At 39.1% G+C, this 22,449-nt stretch overlaps 1 protein-coding gene across 5 annotated transcripts in view; it reads left to right on the top strand.

Annotated features, from left to right (window-relative positions):
* Window positions 1-1,027: 1,027 nt before the first annotated feature.
* TGH (SWAP (Suppressor-of-White-APricot)/surp domain-containing protein) overlaps window positions 1,028-22,449 on the top strand; it is a 68,741-nt gene continuing 47,319 nt past the window's right edge. The window contains exons 1-8 of one of the 5 annotated variants that reach the window (XM_088985750.1): window positions 1,203-1,350; window positions 1,477-1,653; window positions 1,842-1,932; window positions 2,037-2,131; window positions 11,189-11,292; window positions 11,438-11,499; window positions 11,586-11,660; window positions 15,900-16,038. In XM_088985750.1, the coding sequence (XP_088841876.1) occupies window positions 11,619-11,660; window positions 15,900-16,038 (181 nt within the window). In that variant the 5' untranslated portion in view covers window positions 1,203-1,350; window positions 1,477-1,653; window positions 1,842-1,932; ... (2 more) ...; window positions 11,438-11,499; window positions 11,586-11,618. The other 4 variants (XM_088985745.1, XM_088985746.1, XM_088985749.1 and 1 more) reach the window with 4 other exon arrangements.

Raw genomic sequence — 22,449 nt, 5'->3', positions numbered from 1 at the left:
TAAATCGAAATGCAAATTTACAACGGTTCAGATTTGCACTCTAACCAAACGCAGCCTTAGCTTCAATTTAATTGCTATTATTTTGTTTTTAGTAAAGTTAAACTGAAACTGTAAATGATTGTAGGCTATTTACAGATTGATTTTTAGCAAGATTATATAAAGACAACAGATTTTTTTTTTGACAAATATCCTACTAATATTCTGATAACAAGTTATTGAACAAAATGTTCTTTTTCTTATCAAACTAGCATCAAGTAAGTCCTTTTTCGCTGATGTATTCATTAGGAATATTAATTAATTAATTAATATAGATTTTTATTAATATAGAATATTTTATAAAAAAACATGGTTTTTAAAAACGAATCGGTGACTAAACCGGTCAGGGTCTAGTTACCGGTTCAAATGGTCTGGCCGTTTGCTCTAAATGATTGGCCCACTCTGACAAAAATAAAATAAAATAAAAAAATTTTAAAAAGTTAAAAAAAATTGGAAAACGATCAAAACCATTCGAATGGTTAATCGGCCGGTTCAGCGATTTACTGACCAAAATCAATGGTTTTGGGGAAAAACAGTTTTGGAGGAAAACGGAACTGTGACCGATTCCCGAATTTTTTCAGTCTAACTATCCGGTTCGATCTAGTTTTGAAGACAGTATAAAAAACTACAAGTCTTTCCATTTTAAGTATGGGTTTTTATTTAATTGGGTCCAATTGGATTAGACCCGATTGTTTCAATTGGCCCATTGGTTCAGTACCGGTTGTGAAATAATAGAACCAATCGGGTCTGATTCGGTTCTAGTACTATCGATTTTAGCAACGGGTTCGAAACGGTTTTACCCTATACTGAACCAAATTTAGACCGTTGACAGGCCTAATATGAAGTTACATCTGTCCCCACAAATTATGCCTCAAAAACGTCCCACAACACATCCTAACCGTATATTGAGAACATCTCCCAATGATAATTACTGAAGATGTTCTAATATGAGATGACTATATGACACGCTTTTGGGGCGCGTGGGGAAGATGTTCTCATATGACTATAATTATGGAAGATGTTCTCCTAATGATAATATGAGGGTTAATGGGTAACCCTCGATCCAAAACCACCTCGAGCTTTATACCCTGACCCAACTAAAATGGATGGATTTGGCTGGGTTTTCAAGTGTGTTGGTTGGGTGGATCAAATGGGTTGGGGTACAAGTTGTCGGGTGTAGGCTGGACCGAAACACCCCATCCAAGTTGCAAATGCTATTGGCAAGCATACCCCAAGTTACCGTCACCGTTTTCTCCAAGCTTCAACTTCATCACCAGTTTGATTGCAAAACCTATCAATCAGCAGGAAAAAAAGGTTTTCTCAGAGTTTCGATCATCATCTTATTCCTTTTTCCATTTCTTCGCATATATTCATATTTGCTTTCTAATATCTTAGGGTTTCAATTACTATCAATTAAAATATCCTTAGTTTACTTGACAGGTCTAGATTGAAACTAGCAAGAACCAACAAAAGAAAGAGAAGATGGACGCGGACGAGGAAGATTTTGTCTTCTATGGGACTCCAATTGAACGAGAAGAGGAGATGACAAGCCGGAAGAAGAAAGCGGCCGCAGAGGCGACAGGCCAAATGCGAGCTCTTCCTCCATGGAAGCAAGAGGTGTTATTTCCTAATTGATTATCATTTATTGTTATTCATAGAACGAAGTGAATTTGTAATTAGAAGCACAATTTATTCTTTCCATAATTTGGATTAATGGGTGTGATTAAAAAAATCTACTCAGATGCTTAAGTGTTTTATTTTACATTTTTTTCTTCATTTGGGTATGGCAAATTTGTAACTTTCAGGTCAGGGATGAGGAAGGACGAAGAAGATTTCATGGAGCATTTACGGGAGGATTTTCAGCTGGTTATTACAATACTGCTGGTTCAAAAGAGGGTATATCGTTATTCTCCATTGAGATTTTATAATGATTCTTCGTGGTTTAGTGTCTGAAGTTATTGAGAATGGCGAATCTAGTAAACTTGATTATCGAAATGCAGGATGGACTCCACGGTCGTTTACGTCATCAAGGAAGAACAGAGCTGAAGTGAAGCAGCAGAGCATATTTAACTTCTTGGATGATGATGAGAAAGCTGTATGCTCTGATATTCATATTCCATTGCTTTGATCTCTTGGTATACACATACACACACTAAACGTTGTACATGCATGTGCCAGCGTGTAAAGAAATTTGAATGCATATATATAGTATGCGCATATGCACATTTACATGCTTACATGTCATATATATATATATATATTCCCTATATTCCCTCAGTTGTATTTGTGATTGATTTTGTTATTTAAATTTGTCTATTATTGGCATTTATCCTTTCAAACAAACAGTCTAGGAGCTCTTATCATCTATAAATTTTTAAATGGTTTGCAGTCCCATGACTATTATTAAAGCTTTATTTTTTTTTGCCATTATCAGCGGTTATTCATTCTGTTATAGGAATTGAATCATTCAATGCAATTTTAGCTTTCAGTTGGATATTTGAGGACTATTTAGCATATGTTCCTTGAAACTGGACTTCACAAATTGTTATCAAACAGGGCAAGGTGCCAACTGGCTGGTTGATAAGGTCTCCTGCTGGTTTGTAGCGAAAACTTAGGATTGAATCCCACCTGCACCAGGGTTGGAGGGGTTATGGGTTTGGGGGATGGGCTACCCCTGTTGTGTAGCCCCATGGAGCCAAAAAAAAGTTATCAAACAGACACATGGTAGGAGCTACTTGGGAGAAGTGTATGTTACATTGTTACACCATATAAAATAAATATGTATAACTAGTTGTATGGCTTTAATATAATTTCCTTGATGACTGCATTAAAACAACCTCTAAATACAGATTACTTTAGTTGGTATTATGAGGTTTATATGGTCCAGACAAGGACATCGGTGCTTTAAATGTATTTCACTAAAATTTGCTTCTCACCATTGCAGAAAGAATCAGAATTAACAGGCACTATTTTCTCTAATATGTAACATAAAATGGTATTACTATGACAATAGTTAGATCTACCATATGGGTTCTTGCCAACATGCTATGTACAAAGTACAAACTATAAAAGATAAAGGAGAGAACATAATGGACTAAAAATAGGGCTGTCAACAGACTATTAAAGTCTAATATCCAATTTGACTCTGAATCCCATTATCCCGGATTTGGATGTTAAAACTTGCATTTGATTAATAATTGGATGAGATGCAGATTTAACCCCATCTGATCCGATTAAAATCCAAATCCGATAAAAGAGTATTATTAATTTATTATATATGTAGTATGATTATGTGATATATATATATATATATATATATATATATATATATATATATATATATATAGTATGTTTATAAATGCTAAATTTAATATTTTATATTTTCATACATTTTTATACATGTATACATGTATACATGTAACCATTAAAAGTAATTAGTTTTTTAAGACTTTTTATTTTTTTTATTTTTTATTTTTTGTCATTTTAAACACAATAAAGAAAAATCTGGATCCAATCCAAAAACCCAAAATGCTGGACTTGGATCCAGGGGTTTGATAATCGGATCGGATGTGGATTTAGCTGGATCCAATTCAAATCCAATCCGTTTACAGCCCTAGATGAAAAGGATCCTAGAAGGAAAACGACCAGAGCATTGTTAGCCTCACACTAAAGTTGATGAAAATTAACCTTTTGAAATGTTGTAGAGTGGGGATCACTCTAGAACTAAAGGAGTTTTGGGGGGGGTCTGCTAGTGTTTTAGGGTTTGTGGTGAGACCTCTTCATGGCAAATATTTGGATTACATTTGGGGGGGGGGGAACTGAGGGAGGCATTTCTTTTGGGATGCAATAGTGGAAAGATTCTCTCTCTCTCTCTCTCTCTCTCTCTCTCTCTTGGATCAGTGAAAGATTCTCTTTTTTTGAAGAGGTAAAGTATTGTATTAGATTCAAAAGTATAAGGTCCTATACAAAGAGAATCTGTACAAGCGCAACCAGAACTAGGAAACCCCAAAAAAGTCAACCCTCAAAAGAGAACCAGAACTATAAACATCTCTATGTATATCAGAAGGAGATAATTAGATCCTAAGCTCTTCTATTATAAAATTAATAACCCAGCCTCAGTCTTAGCTTTTTGCTCAAAAACCTTACAGTTTCGTCCCTACCAGATAGCCCAACACTGCAGATGGGATGACAGATCAAACTTGTTTCCCTTCTTTAGACATGCCAGGCACTCTCCATCCAGCTAGCACAGAAGAGATTGTTTTTGGCCAGCACCAACTCAGATTAATGGCCCTAAGAATCCTGTGTAAATTGAATGGTGAGACTGTTTTCCACCTTCTTATATCTTGCCCTTTTGTCAGTTTTATTTGGAATTGGTTTACTTCCCTTTTTGGGTGCAGGTGGTCCTCTCCTGACAGGGTGGAAGGCTTATTCGGCCCTAATGGTATCAATGGTATGACTAGGAGGGGAAGGATTCTTTGGAAGTGCACTCGAGCAGCAATACTTTGTATCATCTGGGAAGAAAGCAATGATAGGATATTTGAAAGTAAAGAAAAATGCAAGGAAGCTTTAGTTGAAACAATAACATTGAGGGTGGCTCATTGGGTAAAAAGTTTGAAGCTGTTTTCAGCTTTCAAGGTTGAAGATTTTTTCAGGGTTTGGGGACTTATTGCTGCTTCATCATCTATGAGACGACAGTTTGTTGAGACTTGGTCCCCTCCAACAGAGGGTTGGAAGAAGCTAAATTTTGATGGGAGTTGTGTGGATAACCCGGGCCCTTCAGGCATTGAGGGGGTCATTAGAGACGAAAATGGTTCCATCATTGCCCTTTACTCCAGTTCGGTGGAGGTAGGTGATGTGACAAGGGCAGAGTTTTTAGCTGCAGTATATGGGGTTGAGAAGGTCAAAGAGTTGGGGATCAATAGGCTGATCATCGAGGGAGATTCAAAAACTGTGATAAAATGGTTGCAGAAAGGTGAAGGGGTGACATGGCAGTTGAAGAATGAATTCAAAAGATTTAAATGGATGTCAAGGAACTTGTCAGTTCAGGTGAGATGGGTAAGGAGATCTGCCAACAGTCTGGCAGATAGCTTAGCAAAGCAAGGGGTTCACAGAACAGATATGTTTTGGGCACACTTGTAATCTGTACTGGGTCAGCTTGCTATGCTGATTTCTTTTGTATCTTATTATTGTATCCTAAAGTATTTTAATCAATAAAAGTTTCAAAGTTATTGATAAAAAAAGAAAAAAAGAAAATGGTGCCAAACTCCTGTTGAGAACTTGCAGTGGATAAACAGATGACTTAAAGACTCAGTTTGTTGATTGCACAAGGGGCAGAGCAAGTCTGGTAAGGTAAAGCCTCTTCTCATCGGCATCTCTTTGGTAAGGCATTTCTTCTTGGCAGCTTCCAAGGTGAAAAGCTTGACTTTTAGAGGCGCAGTTACTCTTCAAATGGCCTTGAAAGGGAAGGTCTATTAAATTTCACCCAGGAGCCCCCAGTAACAGGACCCGACTGAAAAGCTTTCAGATTTTGCCTATTTCCAACATCTAGAGTCCTCAGAATGCAACTCAGGGTGCTGATTCTGAAGCAAAGACAGAAGCTTTGCCACCTGATCCAACTCCCAATCATTGAAATTCCTTCTGAAAACTGGAGAGCAAACTAAGTTGTCTCCTTCCTGAACGAGGCAATCAGCCACAGAAATTTGAGGGTCATCTGCTGCAACTGCAACAAACAAAGAAGGAAAACTCTCTTTTAAAATAGTATTACCACACCAAGGGTACAGCCAAAACCTCAGTCTTCTTCCATTTCCAAATCTATAGGAAATGCCATTCAAGAAATGAGGGTAAGCTCTAGAAATTCCTTTCCAAATGCTAAACCCGTAGGAGGGAAGAGAGCCACCTTCGTCCCACCCAGTGTTAATGAAGCCATATTTGTCAACGATTACTTTTCTCCATAATTCTTGTGGTTCACTTGAAAATCTCCAGAACCAGCTTCCCAAAAGTGCCAAATTAAACACTTTCACCTTTCTGAAATGCCCGACCCTTCTTGAGAAATGGGTTTATAGATCTCATCCCAGTTCACCAGATGGTATTTAGAAGAGTGCTTTCATCCAAGGCACAGAAAATCCCTCATTCTTAGTTTTCCTCGCTACCTCCGATGGCATTAAGAAGAGAGACATAAAATTACATGGAAGACTAGCCGGAATGCTCTTAACTAAGACAGGCTTTCCCCCTTTAGAAAGATATCTAACTTTCCAAGAAGCCAACTTGTTGTCAATCTTCTCCAAAATAGGATTCCAAGTGCTGCTTGAATTTCATTTTCCCCCCAAGGAAAACCTAAATACTTTGAAGGAAAGCTACCTATTTTGCACCCCAAAATATCAGCCAAGGCTTACAAGTTTGGAACTTCACTAACTGGTAAAATCTCACTTTTGGAAACGTCGTCCTTTAAACTAGAGACCACCTCAAACCAATAAAGCAAGAAGTGAAGTTTAAGATCTGGTTCAGTGATGCCTCACAAAAGAAGAGAGTATTGTTGGCAAATTGCAATAGAGAAGTCTTAGAGCCTCCATTACAAACCTCAAAACCTTCCAGAAGACCCATCTTTGAAGCTTTTCCTGCCAATCTGCTAAATCTTCCATGACTATCAAAAACAATAAAGGTGATACTGAATCACCTTGTCTAAGCCCCCTTGAACTTTTGGACCTTCCTTTGGCTGCCCCGTTTATGAGGATGGAGAAATTAGTAGTAATGCAAACTTTCATCTAATTTCTCCACCTCTCGCCAAAATGTAATCTGTCCATCAAGTAGTCTAGAAAAGCCCGGTTTACATGATTGTAAGCCTTTTCTAGGTCAATCTTGCACACCAAACCATTACAGCCACTCCTAGATCTCAAGTCAATAAGCTCATTTGCAATGAGAATGCTGTCATGAATGCACTTGTTGTAGATAAAAACACCTTGAAAGATGGAGATGACAGAACTCATTACCTTCCTTTAGTCTTGTTGCCAGCACTTTAGCTAAATCTTATACACACATCCAATCAGACCGATTGGTTTGAAATCTTTAGGCTTGACAGCACCACTTTTCTTGGTGATTAAGGAAACAAAAGTTGCATTGAGGTTCCTTTGAAGGGCTGCTGAGTTAATAGTGGAAAGATTCTTTTTTTTTTTACCAGATTTAAATATAATTATGATTTTATGTTAATAGCGGAAAGATTCTCCAAGCAACTACCTAATAAAAGAAAACCATATTTTCCTAGAAATTCCCTTATCAAATCAACTTTTTTTTTTCCAAACTCCTAGTCTACTTCATATTTGTTTTTAGGGTTTCCATGAAAGAAATGATAAGAATTGAAAAAAATTATTAGAGAATTTTTTGTGGGAACTAGGGAAGAGAAAAAAGATCACCTAGTCAAGTTGGATTTTCTGTGCAAAAATAAAGCTAATGGCGGTTTGTTAGGTTAAAGAGTAATAATACAGCTTTCTATCTGTTTTTTAGGGTTCCCATGAAAGTAGTGAAAAGAATTGAAAAAAATAATTAGAGATTTTTTTTGGGAAACTGGGGTAAGAGAGAGAAACACATCCTCAAGCTGGATTTTCTGTGCAAAAATAAAGCTACTAGGGTTTGTTTGGTTAAAGGATAAGAATACAGCTCTCCTTGGTAAGTGGTGTGGAGATTCCTCATTGAATATTTGTCTTTCTGGCATTTGGTGAAATAGATGGGATTTGGGAACTGGGACCCCCTAGAAGTGTCATTCTATGGTGCCCTGACTGCCCTCAAAAAGCCATTAGGGTAATTTACTCTATTTTCATGAGATACATTAGGTGTGGTTTGATTTTGCGTCAGGGTAAACTTTGGGGAAGATATTTGGTAGGGGTAACAATCTCTTTGTCAAACCTTATCCTAGAGTTTTTTTTTTTTTTTTTTTTTTCTTTCAAGCCCTTGCATGCCACCCTAATTTTGTTCTAACCTTTTCCTGTCAAGTCATTTAGGACAGTCCAACTCCCCCAAGGATCAAGTCCTTTTGCTGGGAGGTTGTGTTGCAGATTATTAACACTTATAACATGCTCCGAAAGGGAAGGAAAACCTGGTGCCTATCCCCTCAAATTTGCGTCCTATGCCACCCCAATTTTGGTGCTTTTTGGTCTCTGCCCATTAGCATTTTTGATATATTTACTTTTTGAGTTCCACCTTTACACACCAAAGGGGGAAATTATGTGGCAATGTACCAGGGCAGCAGTACTGATGTGCAGCTTCTGATAGACTTCATTTTGGTTAGAATGGCACATTGGGTTCTAAGATAAGGAGTTTAAGGGTGTCACTATGTATGAGATTTGTGTGGTTGCCAGTATGTAGCAAGCTACTCCAGTGGTAGACAACAAAGAAATGCTATTTGGGAGATGCCGGAGGCAGGGACAAAGAAAGTAAACATTGATAGTTTCTCTTTAAGCATGAAGGAAGTATTCTACTTAGACACTTAGGGCTTGCAGATAAAGGCATTTCCCTCTTTTTTTTGGCATCTTCCTTCAAAACTGAGTTGCTCACTTTATTGCAAGTTCTTTATTTATTTATTTTTTTTTGAGAAATGGGTAATGCAATAAAATAAGCAAAAGATTTACAAACCCTGCTCAGAAAGAAATTGATGCAGGGAAGAGAAAAACAAAAGCTGATGTGTTAGGGCTGCAGTTTGTTAGACTGTTTGGGAGGAGAGGAATTCACGGATTTTTTCTGATAAGGAGAGAAGCTTGGAAGTATTTTTGGAGGTTATTCATATTAGGGTGATACATTGGTTGAAAACTTTGGACTTGTTTGCAGATTTCTTAGTTGATGAGTTGCTAAGGAATTGGAAGGAGATTGCAGAATCAGCTTCAGCTAAAAAGGCTTCAAGTTCCTGCTGGACCCCTCCACCTCATGGTTTTACTAACCTGAATTTCGATGGCAGCAGTATGGGCAATCCAGGGCCCTCCGGAATAGGGGGAGTGATAAGAGATGAAAACGGGAATCTGTTAGCTATATATTCTGGTCCAATTGGGGTGGGAGATTCTTTGAGGGCTGAGATACTAGCAGCCCTTGAAGGGGTACAAAGGGTCAAGGACATGAATATTAATAAATTGATCATAGAAGGAGATTATGAAATTGTGGTGAACTGGCTAAAAGAGGATAACTCTAGGCTCTGGAATTACAGCAATGAAAAGAGGAAATTTAAGTGGCTGACTAATGACATTGAAATTCAATGTACATGGGCAAAGAGAAGTGCAAATTCATTGGCAGATGGTCTAGCTAGGCAAGGGGTGAACAGGAACTTTATGTTTTGGGCTGTGCTGTAATTGCTTTACATTTTGGGTGTACATTGGTTGTATTTGGGAGTTAAGATTGTTTAGCTCCTTCGCTTTGTAATTTTCAATACTTCAATAAAATTCACTGTTATTGATAAAAAAAGCTGATTATATATCTGATCTAGATACTAAAAGATTTCTATGATAAAAAAAGAACTGAAAGGTACATCCTTTAGCTGTTTATGCATTGCAGACCAAGAATAGATTCTTCCCCATAAGCTTTTTAGAATTGTATCCTCCGAATTGCACTTGTTTTCAAAGATTCTCCTATTTCTTTCCAACCAAATAGACTAAATTACTGCTTCTGGGATCACTTCCCACAAAACTTTCCCTCTCTTGGACAGACCCTCAAGCTGCCAGCACTCCAACAAAGAGATCAGATCTTTTGGGAAACAGAAGTTAACTTCAAACAGCCTCAAGGCTTTTCCTCATATCTAGCCAGCAAGTTTGCAATGAATGAACAGATTGCATATCTGAGGCTTATGTGGATGACTCCATGGCATAGTTTTCAAGTAGGGGGTGCAAGTTGGGTACCTGATTTGAATATTTTGCACTGCATGAGGCCTAGATTTCGGGACCAGGCCTGTTTAAAAATTGACAAAATCCCAACCTGAGCCTGCCCAAGTTGCACTCCTATTTTCAAGGTGCCAAGGTGAGGTTGGGGGGGCGGGGGGGCTCTTCACCTAGGCAATGGATTTTTTATTTATTTTTAAATAAAAATCATGAATTCTAGGGTAACTCTCTAGGTTCCATAGCAACCGACAATCATCTTTCAATTATAATCCTCTATAACCTTCGTAACAAAGTATGAACTTTGTATTAAAACATAGAAAATCAACATGTTCATGAGAAGAAAAAGAAGAAAGAAATCTATCAAACAATAAAAAAGAAAAGAAAAAGAAGAAAGAAAAGAAAATCCAGAATGTTTTCATTGGACAAAAATTTAAGTTCTTCCTTGCTTATCGGGTTAGGTTTTGAAGTTCTTGAGGGTTCAAGACATCATACGCCAACATGTGTGTTGATTGAACACTAACAAATAAGAAGGTAATAAAAAAGTTAGTGTATAAACCCACAAAATGAATAATGTAGTTTGATAATGTCTTTATTATTATTATTGTTGTTGTTGTTGTTGTTATTATTATTATTATTAGGGTCATTTACTAAAACCTACCCTATAGTTTGTGTTTTAGTAAAACACCCCTGTAGTTTGCAATCGATTTACTTAATTGACCTTCCATTAGGTGACAGTAGAAAATGACAGTTTTGACCCTAATGTCTAATTGAATTAATGTAATCAAATGAAAATAACATTAAAAATACCAATTTTGACCCTAATAAGACACAAGAAACCACTCTATTTGGCTCTCTGTGGTCTTTTTCTTCTTCTGTATGAAGAAGTGTTGGGGTGCTTTGACTTGCCATGGGTACTTTGTCACCTAGGTGTGTCACCTTGACAACTATGCTTTAGGTTAGTTATACATTTCCTTCTATTTGAGTCCATCCACAAATACTATGGTTCACATGAATCAAAGGACACTAATTTTTTATGCAACTCTAAGGATTTGTTTCTTAAGAAAAAAAAGGATAGTTTTGAGCTTTGGAGTTTTGTCCTCTTGTTTCCAGAGTAATATACTAATTGTCTTTGTACTTTAAGCTTTTCCTCTTTTATGGAGAACCCCTGCTGTAGCTTGTTTCTTCCTTTTCACTAACAAATTTATCTTACTTATCCATCCTATGTGATTGATAGATTGCTTGCTCATCTAAGGTTCTAAGTTTGTTTAATATTGACTCCATCTTTTCTCTTGTTTGATCTTAAGGAATTGGAAGGCCGTTCCTTAGGGACGTCTTTGCAGTTTGATACATTTGGATTTACAGCTGCAGAGCTTGCTCGCAAACAAGCTGAGAAGGAACAACAGAAGAGGTTTTCTCAGGCTCAACTTTTATTATTATAAATTTTCTTGATCACATATTATCTGTGCCAATGTTAAAATTAAGTAGTTATTTTATTGTCATATCACTGTTAACTCTTATTTACTTGGTTTAATTGTTTCTTCACTGTAATTCAGGCCATCAGCTATTCCTGGACCTGTTCCTGATGAAATAGTTCTACCTGCTGCAAATTCTATTGGTTTGTTTTCATTAATTCATTAACATAGTTTCTTGGTAAAAAAATTATAGATTCCAAAAATAAACACCTGGATTTTTGTTAATTAGGTGTAAAGCTGCTGCTTAAGATGGGGTGGAGGCATGGCCATTCCATTAGGGATGCACACTCTAATTCACTGTATGGTATGTTTTTTCAGCATCATTAAATCAGACATCCTTCATTTCCTCTTGGTATTATCTTTGATCCATTTAATTGAAGTTTTTGACTGTCTATATGACCTGGGATATGTTTTTTCTTCCTGTTAGAAATATTATTAGATTGGATGAAATTTATGTTTTTTTCCTTTTCTTTATAATTGACAATGAAAAATTATTATGAAACTGGTTCCTATCATAAAAGGGGTACCAAAAAATTAAAAAAAAAAAAGGAAAAAGGAGTACACAGTATAGAGCCATACCTAGAATCAATGGCCACAATGACAACACAAACAATATGATACTTTAAAGTAATCCTTCATATCCCGTTTTACATCTTTCTTAGGCACCTTTTAAGAGAATAGACCAAAGTCCCTAACCTGTCATGGTTACAAAAGAAAAAAAAAAGGTGCTAATGGGGAAAATATTAGTTTTGGGAAATCATCTTCTACTTGTTTTTCTATATCATTCTTCTATTAATAGTTTTCCTTTTTGCTATACATTTTGTAATTTTTTTTTTGTTATAGAGTAATTTGCTTTCTTTGTTAGCATTTTTTTTCTCATTAGTGTTACAAATGGATTAGTTTTTTTTTTAATTCTTTTTAGGAAAAAGTAATGTATAATTGTATTGATGATTGAGAGGGAAAATCCCAGTACAGTAAGGACAGTAAGAAACTGTACAAGTAGAGAAAATACACAGTAGTTCAGCTGTTGTGATAACTACAAAAAATAGAATTTCAGTAGATAGATTAGCAGCATGAGCTCAAGAATAAACTTTAGTTATACTATTCCGAATCATTTCATCTACTAGGATTTGCCATAAAAATTCTACTGTTCATCTCCATCCAGATAGTCCAAAAGGCAGCTGCAGGAAATGAGTTTGGATCAGGTTCCAACACAGGGTCCCAGCAACAAGTCACAACAGCCTTTGCAGCTGTGCATTGGGAACATCTTGCCATTGAGGAGAAGGGAGATGTTCCCAATGCACGGCTGCAAAGGCTGTTGTGGCCCTTGTTGGGACTAGATCTGGTTTCACAGGAAACATACACCACAATAACTTGCCATTGCTGGAAAGTCCCTCCACATACCAGCCTTTTAAAAGTCTAGGATGGTGTTAGGGAAGACCCAACAAAGATTGAGGGTCTGCTTGGTTCATGGGAATATGGGTCTGGATTCCAATTCCAACCGTTTGGTTGGGTGAAATTGGAATCCCATTCCTATTCCTGGTGGAATGGCATTCTCCCATTTGAGGAAATGACCATTCCCTCCCCTGCCCTTGGGTGGAATGAAATCCCATTCCAACTGATTCCGATTCCCATTCTGATTCCTGTCTGAACCAAACAGACTATGGGAATAGAGCATTCTGACTCTGAGGGATTTCGATTCTGGTTCCGATGCGAACCAAAAGGACCCTCAGGTTTCCAAGCAAATGCCTCTAAAGAGACCTGCTGGTTGAGCAATGCAGGAATAAATGATATATCGTTTCCAACTCCACATTGCATAGTGGACAATTTTGGGAGGTGATCTGAATGCCTCTCTCATCCAGTTTGTTTTTTGTTAGCCATTTGCCCAAGGCTGCTGTCCAAACCAGGAAAGAGACCTTTGATGGTTCTTTACGAGCCCAAACAATTTTGTGAGGAAAGGAGGAACCACCCTGGCTGAGGTGTTGCATCATGGACTTTAACTTAGAGGATCCCTTTGCTGTCTCACCTCCAAATCCTACAATCAATCCTCTTCAGAGGCAATGGGATGGGATTGCTGTAACCGGTGTAGTAAGGATTCAAACTCTATTTCCCGGTCAAATAGGTTCCTTCTGAAAGTGAGGCTCCAAACACCATTAGAGAGTGTAGAGATAGATGATAAGCTGTTAGTGTTTGTGGGGTTCCAACCCCACATTTTAGACCTGCTGTTTATTTTATTTTTTATTTAGAATAATTAGGCCGGCTAGGCCTTGTTTGTCTTTCTTTTATTTGTTTTAAGTAAGGGTGTTATGGTAATTAGTCATTGTAATAGATTACAATATAAATACATCTTAGTGGGCGGCTAGAAACATAATTTAGCCAAACCCTTTCTTTCCTACTTCTCTTCCTCTTCTATTCGTGACCTTTTTTTCTCTTTCTTTTCTACCCTTTTAAATCAGAAAACAACTATTTGCTGGTTTAATTTATTCAAGTTGGTATCAGAGCCAAAACTAGAGCAGTTTAGGGCTCTCATGTGAGCCTAATCCAGTCGGCAGCATGAGAAGTTATTGAATCTGAAGTATTGCATCTTCACCTGAGTCTTGGAGGATCACTGGAGATTCGAATTGTGCCCAAGGGGTTACACAACCTTTGGAGAGTGCCCGGTGACCAGGAAGAGTCAGAGAAGTCAGGTAAGTCAAAGATTAGGGCTTAATCTGAAGGTTAAAGGTGTGATCAAATTCTTTCTGAGAAAGAACTCATCTTTATTGAGATACACCTTAAATGGAACAGCTTTTAACCTTCTGGAAGCAGTGGTTAATAGAATTCTGTCTCCTTTGCCATTTCTTTAGGGTTTCTTGACAGAGATCGACCTTGAAAGGAGCTTTTTTTTGACAGTTCTGATTTAAGTCAATTATTGCTGTTAGTTTTCTGACAGAGGTCGACCTTAATTCAGCAGTTTTCTGATATATCTGCTAGTTTCTCCGAGTTTTTTTTGTGAAATCCCATGGTCAACTATTGCTCCCATTTTTCTGTGACTGTGACTGGTTCTTGAGTAGCTACAGTAATCTGGGTTTTTGGCTCCTGGGTGTTCTTGTTGGCTGAGGATTGTTTCTTGGGAGTTACCAATAATCTGAAATTGATTTCTGGTAGTGACTGTTAACATCCTCTTAAAAATGGAGAAAGTAGGAAGTGAATTCAAGACTCCAGGAGAAAGTTTTTTAGGGACTGGAAGTATGACTGAAAGTTCTTTTCAAATTACAACTGTTAGGTTTGATGGAACAAATTACTTGGAGTGGGTACAATCAGCCATGATGGCAATTGGGGGTAGAGGTACATTAGGCTATGTGACGGGGGATATAAAGAAACCAACAAATGAAGACACATCACTTGCCAAATGGGTTCAAGAGAACTATTTGGTGATGACATGGTTGTGTATTTCAATGCAGCCCCACATTAGCCGAAATTATTTATGGGCCAAAACGGCTAAAGAAATCTGGGATAATATGAAAGAGACCTACTCCCAACCTCTTAATGTTGCTAGGGCTTATGAACTGAAGTGTGAAGTGAAAATTCTCAAGTAGGGGGAGAAGCTAGTATCCGTTTACTTTGCTGCTTTGAAATTTTTGTGGCATGAAATTGACCATTTGGAAACCATTGAATGGGAGAGTCAGAGAGATGCGACTACCTATAGCAAGTTGGTTGAAACAAACAGAGTTTTTGAATTCCTAGCAGGTCTGAATTTGACATAGTAAGACAACAACTTCCTACCAGGGATAGTGTGACTTTGTCTCAGGCTTATTCACTAATGCATAGTGAAGAGAGTAGAAGAAAAGTGATGTTACAAGTTCAACCCATGGAATCAGCCGTCGCAGCAACAAAACAAAAATATGGGAAAGATCAGGAAAAGGAAATAAAGAAGGAAGATAAAAGGGAGATTTTTGTGATCATTGTAAGAAGCCCAAGCATACTAGGGATAATTGTTGGAAGTTGCATCCCCATCTTGTTCCAACTAGATTAAAAAATAAGAAAGGGAAGTGCTAATGTTCGCAGCCAACACTGACAGTGCATCATCTTCCAATACAAGAACCACATCTCTAGATGCCTTAGCTGCTGTCCGGGCTGCCTTGACACAAATGGAGAATGAAGCTGGTATTTCCGGGTCATCATCTCAGTCTTCAACTGTTACTCCTGCCATTCCTACTTCAGCTTTTGCTTCCTCAGGTACAAGAGCTACAACATATCACACTTTAGCCCCAGGTAATACTAGACCCGTTTGGGTAATAGATTCAGGTGCTTCTGACCATATGACTAGTTTATCCACCTTGTTTACCACCTATTGTTTATCCTCAGGCAATGACAAAGTGTCTATTGTAGATGGTTCTCTTGTTCTTATTTCTGGCAAGGGAGACATCAGGTTGTCGGATGCCATCTCCTTGTCCTCAGTTTTGCATGTCTCTAAGCTTAGTGCTAACTTGCTTTCAGTTAGTAGTATTACTAAGAATTAAACTGTTCAATGACTATTTTTCCCGATCGTTGTGTCTTTCAGGATCTGGAAACGAGGAAGGTGATTGGGATTGGCTGTGAGACGAATGGAGTCTTCCTGCTTGAGCATCCACAGGGGAAGGAAAGTGAAGTTGGGAGATTGTTTCTCAGTCTTTGGGTCAGATTATGCTTTGGCATAACAGGTTAGGTCATTTGTCCTTTGGGTCTTTGAAGAGCCTGTTTCCAAGTTTGTTTGAGTCAGTCCAAGTGTCTAGTTTGAAGTGTGAAAGCAGTGAACTTGCAAAACATTGTAGGTCAACTTATTCTTTGAGGAATAAAAGAAGCAATGTTCCATTTGAAATTGTGCATACTGATGTTTGGGGGCCATATCATATTCCTGCCATGGGGGGGGTACAAATACTTCTTGATATTTGTTGATGATTATACCCGTTTCTCGTTGATATACCTCATGCACTCTCGAGATGAGGTTCCTTCACTGACCCAAGCTTTCCCTTAGATGGTATTGACCCAAATTGAAATCAAGATCAAAATTCTCATATCTGATAATGCCAAGGGGTATTTTGCAAAACCCCTGGCATCATTATCTTCTAGACCATGGAGTTATTCATTAGAGCACTTGTCCCCCGTACACCTCAGCAGAATGGGGTTGCTGAGAGAAAAAACAGACATATTTTGGAAGTAGCCAGAAGCATTATGCTCAACTCTAATGTTCCCATACGCTTCTGGGGGGATGCAATCCGTACTGCTGTTTACCTTATTAACCGAATTCCCTCATGGGTTTTGGACATGAAAACACCATTCAACCTTCTATATTCAAACAAGGACTTGTTCACTATTCCCCTTAAAACCTTTGGGTGTACTTGCTTTGTTCAAATCCTGGGACCTCATCACTCCAAATTTGATCCCAAAGCTGCTAAATGTATTTTCCTTGGGATGCACAAATTCAAAAGGGGTATTGCTGTTATGATCCTGTTTCGGGAAGGCGTTATGTGTCCATGGATGTCACCTTTTTTGAGGATATGCCCTACTATCATAGGGCCTCTCCTTAGGGGGAGAGTCATGAGGAAGGGATTTCAGCCCCAGAAGTTCCATTACCTATCCCAATTGTTGAGGGGGAGTGCCATGAAGAGGGTTGCCAAAAGTCCAGGAAGTTGAGAGTGTATCACAAACAGTGGTGGAGGCAGGTTGGTTCTCGTTCACAGCAGTCCCGGCCGATCCCAACACCTCCTACAGCTTCAGATCTAGGCATTACACCCATTGTTGAGCTCACTATTGCAGGTACTTCACTTAACACTATTGAGTCTCAGTCCCTTCCTTCAGATGACCTTGATCTCCCAATTGCAATTCGTAAAGGGAAGCATGGTTGTACTTCATCCACTGCTCATTGTATTTCCCAGTTTCTCTCTTATGGTCGTCTCTCAGAATCCTACAGATCATTTTTGGCATCTATTGCTACCATTCCTATACCCAGAACAGTGCAAGAGGCTCTTCTGATACCTGAATGGAAGGAAGCAATGCAAATAGAGATTGATGCACTTATTAAGAACAACACTTGGGAACTAGTTGACCAGTCTGAGAGGAAGAAACCTGTTGGATGCAGATGGGTGTTTACAGTAAAATATAATGTTGATGGCTTTGTAGAGAGATACAAGGCTAGATTGGTTGCAAAGGGCTTCACACAAACTTGTGGCATAGACTATATGGAGACCTTTGCACCAGTTGCAAGGATGAACACAATTAGAGTCCTACTATCTATGGCCACTTTTTCAGATGGACGTCAAGAATGCTTTTCTAAATGGAAATTTGCAAGAGGAGGTGTACAGAGTTACCTCCCGGTTTTTACAATACAGAAGCAGGAAAGAAAGTTTGTCGACTAAAGAAGGCTTTGTATGGGCTGAAACAGTCTCCGAAAGCTTGGTTTGACAGGTTTAGATTAGCATTAGAAAAGTTCGGCTACATGTAGGCTCAATCAGATCACACTCTCTTCTTTAAGAAGACAGACTTTTCTTTGACCTTACTTGCTGTCTATGCGGATGATATTGTGATGATTGGAAGTGATATTAATGAGATAGATGCTCTTAAGCAGAATCTTCACAAAGAATTTGAAGTAAAAGACTTGGGAGAACTGCACTATTTCCTAAGAATTGAGGTGGTTCGATCTAAGCATGGCATCTTCATCTCTCAAAGAAAGTATGTCCTTGACTTATTGGAAGAAACTGGAAAGTTAGGAGTAAAGCTTGTTGACACATCCATTGAGTTGAACCATAAAATAAGTGCAGAAGGTGGAGAACCTCTTGAGGATAGGGCTTTGTATCAAAGGTTGGTTGGGAAACTTCTTTATCTCTACCTAACACGACCAGACATTTCATATGCTGTCAGTGTTGTCAGTCAGTACATGCATTCTCCTAGGACCACTCACCTTCTTGTAGTGGAAATGATACTTGCTTACTTGAAGAGATGCCTAGGGAGAGGCATACTTTTCAAGAACAATGGACACATGAAGATAGAAGTGCATACAAATGCTGATTGGGCTGGATATATTGATGGCAGATCTACCTCGGGGTGTTGTGCATTTGTAGGGGGGAACCTTGTTTCTTGGAGAAGCAAGAAACAAAATGTTGTTGCTTGCTCCAGTGTTGAAGCTGAATACAGGTCCATGGCCAATGGTGTTGCAGAAGTGTTGTGGCTGAAATCTTTGCTGGATGAACTTGGAATTGACTATGAGAAACCTTTGATATTGTATTGTGATAATTAAGCAGCAATTAACATTGTCCATAACTCAATACAGCATGACAGGACTAAACATATCGAGGTGGACAAATATTTTATCCGAGAGCGTGTTGGCATTTCAAGAAGTGCGTCTTCCCTATGTTACCTCTGACATGCAGCTAGCTGATCTCTTTACTAAAACAGTCACAAGATTCAGGTTGGAGACAGATTTACGCAAGTTGGGTATGACAAATATCTACTCCCAACTTGAGGGGGAGTGTAGAGATAGCTGATAAGCTGTTAGTGTTTGTGGGGTTCCAACCCCACATTTTATACCTGCTGTTTATTTTATTTTTTATTTAGAATAATTAGGCCGGCTGGGCCTTGTTTGTCTTTCTTTCATTTGTTTTAAGTAAGGGTATTATGGTAATTAGTCATTGTAATAGATTACAATATAAATACATCTTAGTGTGCGGCTAGAAACATAATTCAGCCGAACCCTTTCTTTCCTACTTCTCTTCCTCTCTCCCTTCCTCTTCTATTCGTGACCCTTCTTTCTCTTTCTTTTCTACCCGTTTAAATCAGAAAACAACTATTTGCTGGTTTAATTTATTCAAGTGAGAGCATTTGTACAACTGTAGCATCTTTATTGGTGGAAGTGTTAAAAAGGCTAGGGAATGCTTCAACCAAAGGCCTATCACCACACTGGTTATCCTACCAAAATCTTATACAGGTACCGTTGCCAGTCTGATGGCAGTGCCTTCAAGAAAATGAGATTGGGTCAGGTGATTTCAGTGCCTTCAAGAAGGACAAAGAACTGGGAATTGACAGCTTGATTATTGAAGGTGATTCGAAGGTAGTTGTGGGATGGTTGGAAAAAGTGAGGGGGTGACTTGGCAGCTAAGGAATGAGATTGGGTCTTTTGTTATTACTTATTACCCTTCCAACAGCACTATTAGAGGTTCTGGGCCTCTGGTATCCTGATTTGTATCCCACCCTCCCTCAGAGAGGCCATGTTTACCTGCAATCAAAAGACTCCACCAACTGTTTCTTTCAGCATTGAATCTCCAATGCCATTTACGTAATAAGGCAGTTTTCATGTCTCTTATATGATATATGCCCATTTCCTCCTGTTCAGGAGAGCAAATGCTGGGCAAGTCCTCCAGGTGGATCTTTTTATCTTCTTTCCAGTTTCCACCCTTTCCACAGAAGATCTCTTTAAATCTTATCCAAACTGCTAGCAACTTTAGAAGGAAACTGAAGCATGATAATAATGGTTAGAGAGGCTTGAAAGAAAACTCTTGATGAGGACAATTTTCATCCGAAGGGACGAATATGGGGAAAGGGCTAAGTGACAAAGCTTTCCAGGCGGTGAACAGGTGGAAATCTAACTGAATGTTGAAGCAAAAAGGTTGCTGTTCGAACTTGGAAGGGCCAGAGGTAGGAACATGCTAAAAATCAGAGAAGATAGGAAGGCGATGATTTTATTACATAAGGAAGCCGTGCTGTTGGCTGTGGCTGAAAGGGTTTATTGATGGAGTAATCAACTTTATCAGGACAGTAGGTTGGACAAACTCCATGGAGGTATTAAGGAAAAGATAATGAAGTTGAGTTAAGGAGGAATGGGAAAGGATGGTTCATTGCCATTACAGAATATTTTCTGATAGGAAACAAATAGTATGCATACTGGAAGGGAAGCGGATACAGGGTTGGATAGCATTTGCGGATGAGTTACAACAATTCCTTGTCTCTATTGACAGGACCTCAGACAAGGAATAAGAACCAAACTCAGAAGATATTTTGAGCAGGTTCCGAGACAGTTGCTAGTCGATTTAAATGACAGGGAGAAGTAAAAGCAGAGTTCATATCTTTGGGGTGAAGCGGTTCTAAGTTCAAATGTTATAAAGAAGTTGCTGCTCGAGGCTGAGAGTAATTGGGAGCGGAGATCGGTCATAACAGCTAATAGAGGTAAAAGATTGGAGAAAAAATATTAGACATAGCGGTGAATAAATTGAAACTGGAAGCTGAGGTAGCCTTAAAACCATTCTCAGGCAGGAAGGCAATTCTTGTTGTTGGTGATGAAGTAAATCGGAGCTTCACAACTTTTGACTCTGAAGAGGGGCTGGTCCTAGTCCAGAACTGGAAGCCGCTGTGTAATGAGTTGGAACATTATCTCTGGCAGCTTGTTGCTAAAACTGGTAGGACTTCCATTCCACCTATGGAATTAGTCCAATCTGGAAAACATAGTGAGGCTGCTGGGAGGAGTTCTAGAGGAAGTTAAGCTGCAAGATTTGCTGAGGAGGTTAGGATCACAGAGGTGAAACCAGAACTTCTACCTAGATCAGTTGAAGTTTTATCTGGTGATGCCTGGTACCGAGCCTGGCTGATCTCAGAAGTGGAAGCGTCTCTTTGGGGATGAAGTTCCAAGGCTGAAGGCAATGCTGGCGTGGCAGGCTGGTTTACACATGGCACATAGTTGCTGGTGAGAAAGCTTGATAACCTGAACTAGTCCAAATGGGAAAATGGAAAGTCGGCGAAGGAAAACCAAAAGATAAGTAAGTCATTTAAAGAAAGTAATTCAAAAGAATTTGAATTAAAAGAAAAGGTGGAGGCCCTGGCTTCATATGCTGATGTGTCGAAGAGGGAGAGTGGTTTGGCCAAATTGTTTGGACGAGCCATTGTGTTTGAACCAACCGGAAGGCAGCGCGGTCCAACCACAAACAGAAAGCTGACCCATGTGACACTTTAAGTAATCACATGGATCAGGGAAAGGGACTCATGCTTATAGATGATAGAGATCATCTATCATCTTCTCCATAGAGGGCCAATGCTTGCGTTCTCTCGCAGGCCCGATGGTTAGAGCAGAGCTCAAGGGGCTCTTTGCAATGGACTTCTTGAGCCACAGTAGATTCAGCTAGCGCCGTCCAGTCCTCATAGGATCAACGAAATCCTAGGTGCACTAGAGCTTGCATTGAGGAAAGGGAGGGAGTTGGTGAGGGTTGGGTAGCCTGCAATTCGGAGGAAGTGAAAAGTGAAGAAGATTCTGAAGACCAGTCCAGCCTAGGAAGTGTAGGGAACGAGATCATGTCCAAGGAAGAGCCTAAAGTAACGCTAAATCTGGAGTTGATATTCGTCATAGAAGTAGAATATAAAAATCGTGGTGACCTTCTACTCTGGCCTGACAGAGGAGTGACAGTCAACAGAGTGGAGCACAGACAGAATATTGGGATTGGAAAGCCCTGCTCACATTCAGAAGGGCCATTACCAATCCAATTTGCTAGGTAGGAAGTGTGTAAGCAAATACTTGAGACTTCTCAGAGGCAAGACATGGGTACACTAGCGAGGGACAAACGAAAGGGTGAGGGAAGGAATCACTATATAACACAAGAGATGGGAAGTCATTCTCATCAGACTCAAGCCAAGGAGATAGGCGAATCCCGCTCTCCAAAACAGGGCAGGACAGACTCTACTCATACCCCCTACCCCTACAATCCCTTCCCAACTCCAGGTAACTGTGTCATTTCGGTTTGTGCTACTAACGAGTGCTCTGTGTCTGTTGTGATAGATTCTGTTCGCATTCCAGAGGATGCAACCCTTGTGGAAGAAGAAGGGTTAAGTGAGAGAAGTGGAGTTAGGGAGGGTTAGGAGAGGGGTGAAGGGGTAAAGGAGGGAGCAAAGAGAAATGAAAGGGTTTGGGAAATTCTAGATAGGTTTCTGGATGGAATTGAAGAGAATTACTTATAAAAGGAAGGGGCAGATGGGTAAACTTAGAAAAAGCTAAAGAGGATGAAGGAAGATTGGGGGGAACAAGTCATCAAGGAGGGAACTATAAATCTGAAAAAGAGAGCTGAATAGTGAGGATTCCGTGGCAGCCTTTGTGGGGA

The sequence above is a fragment of the Nelumbo lutea genome, chromosome 4 (assembly GCF_056320005.1).
Source record: "Nelumbo lutea isolate HS-2025 chromosome 4, American lotus-T2T, whole genome shotgun sequence".
Classification (NCBI taxonomy): domain Eukaryota; kingdom Viridiplantae; phylum Streptophyta; class Magnoliopsida; order Proteales; family Nelumbonaceae; genus Nelumbo; species Nelumbo lutea.
Note: the sequence above shows the minus strand (reverse complement) of the source record. Positions and strands in the feature narration are given on the sequence as shown.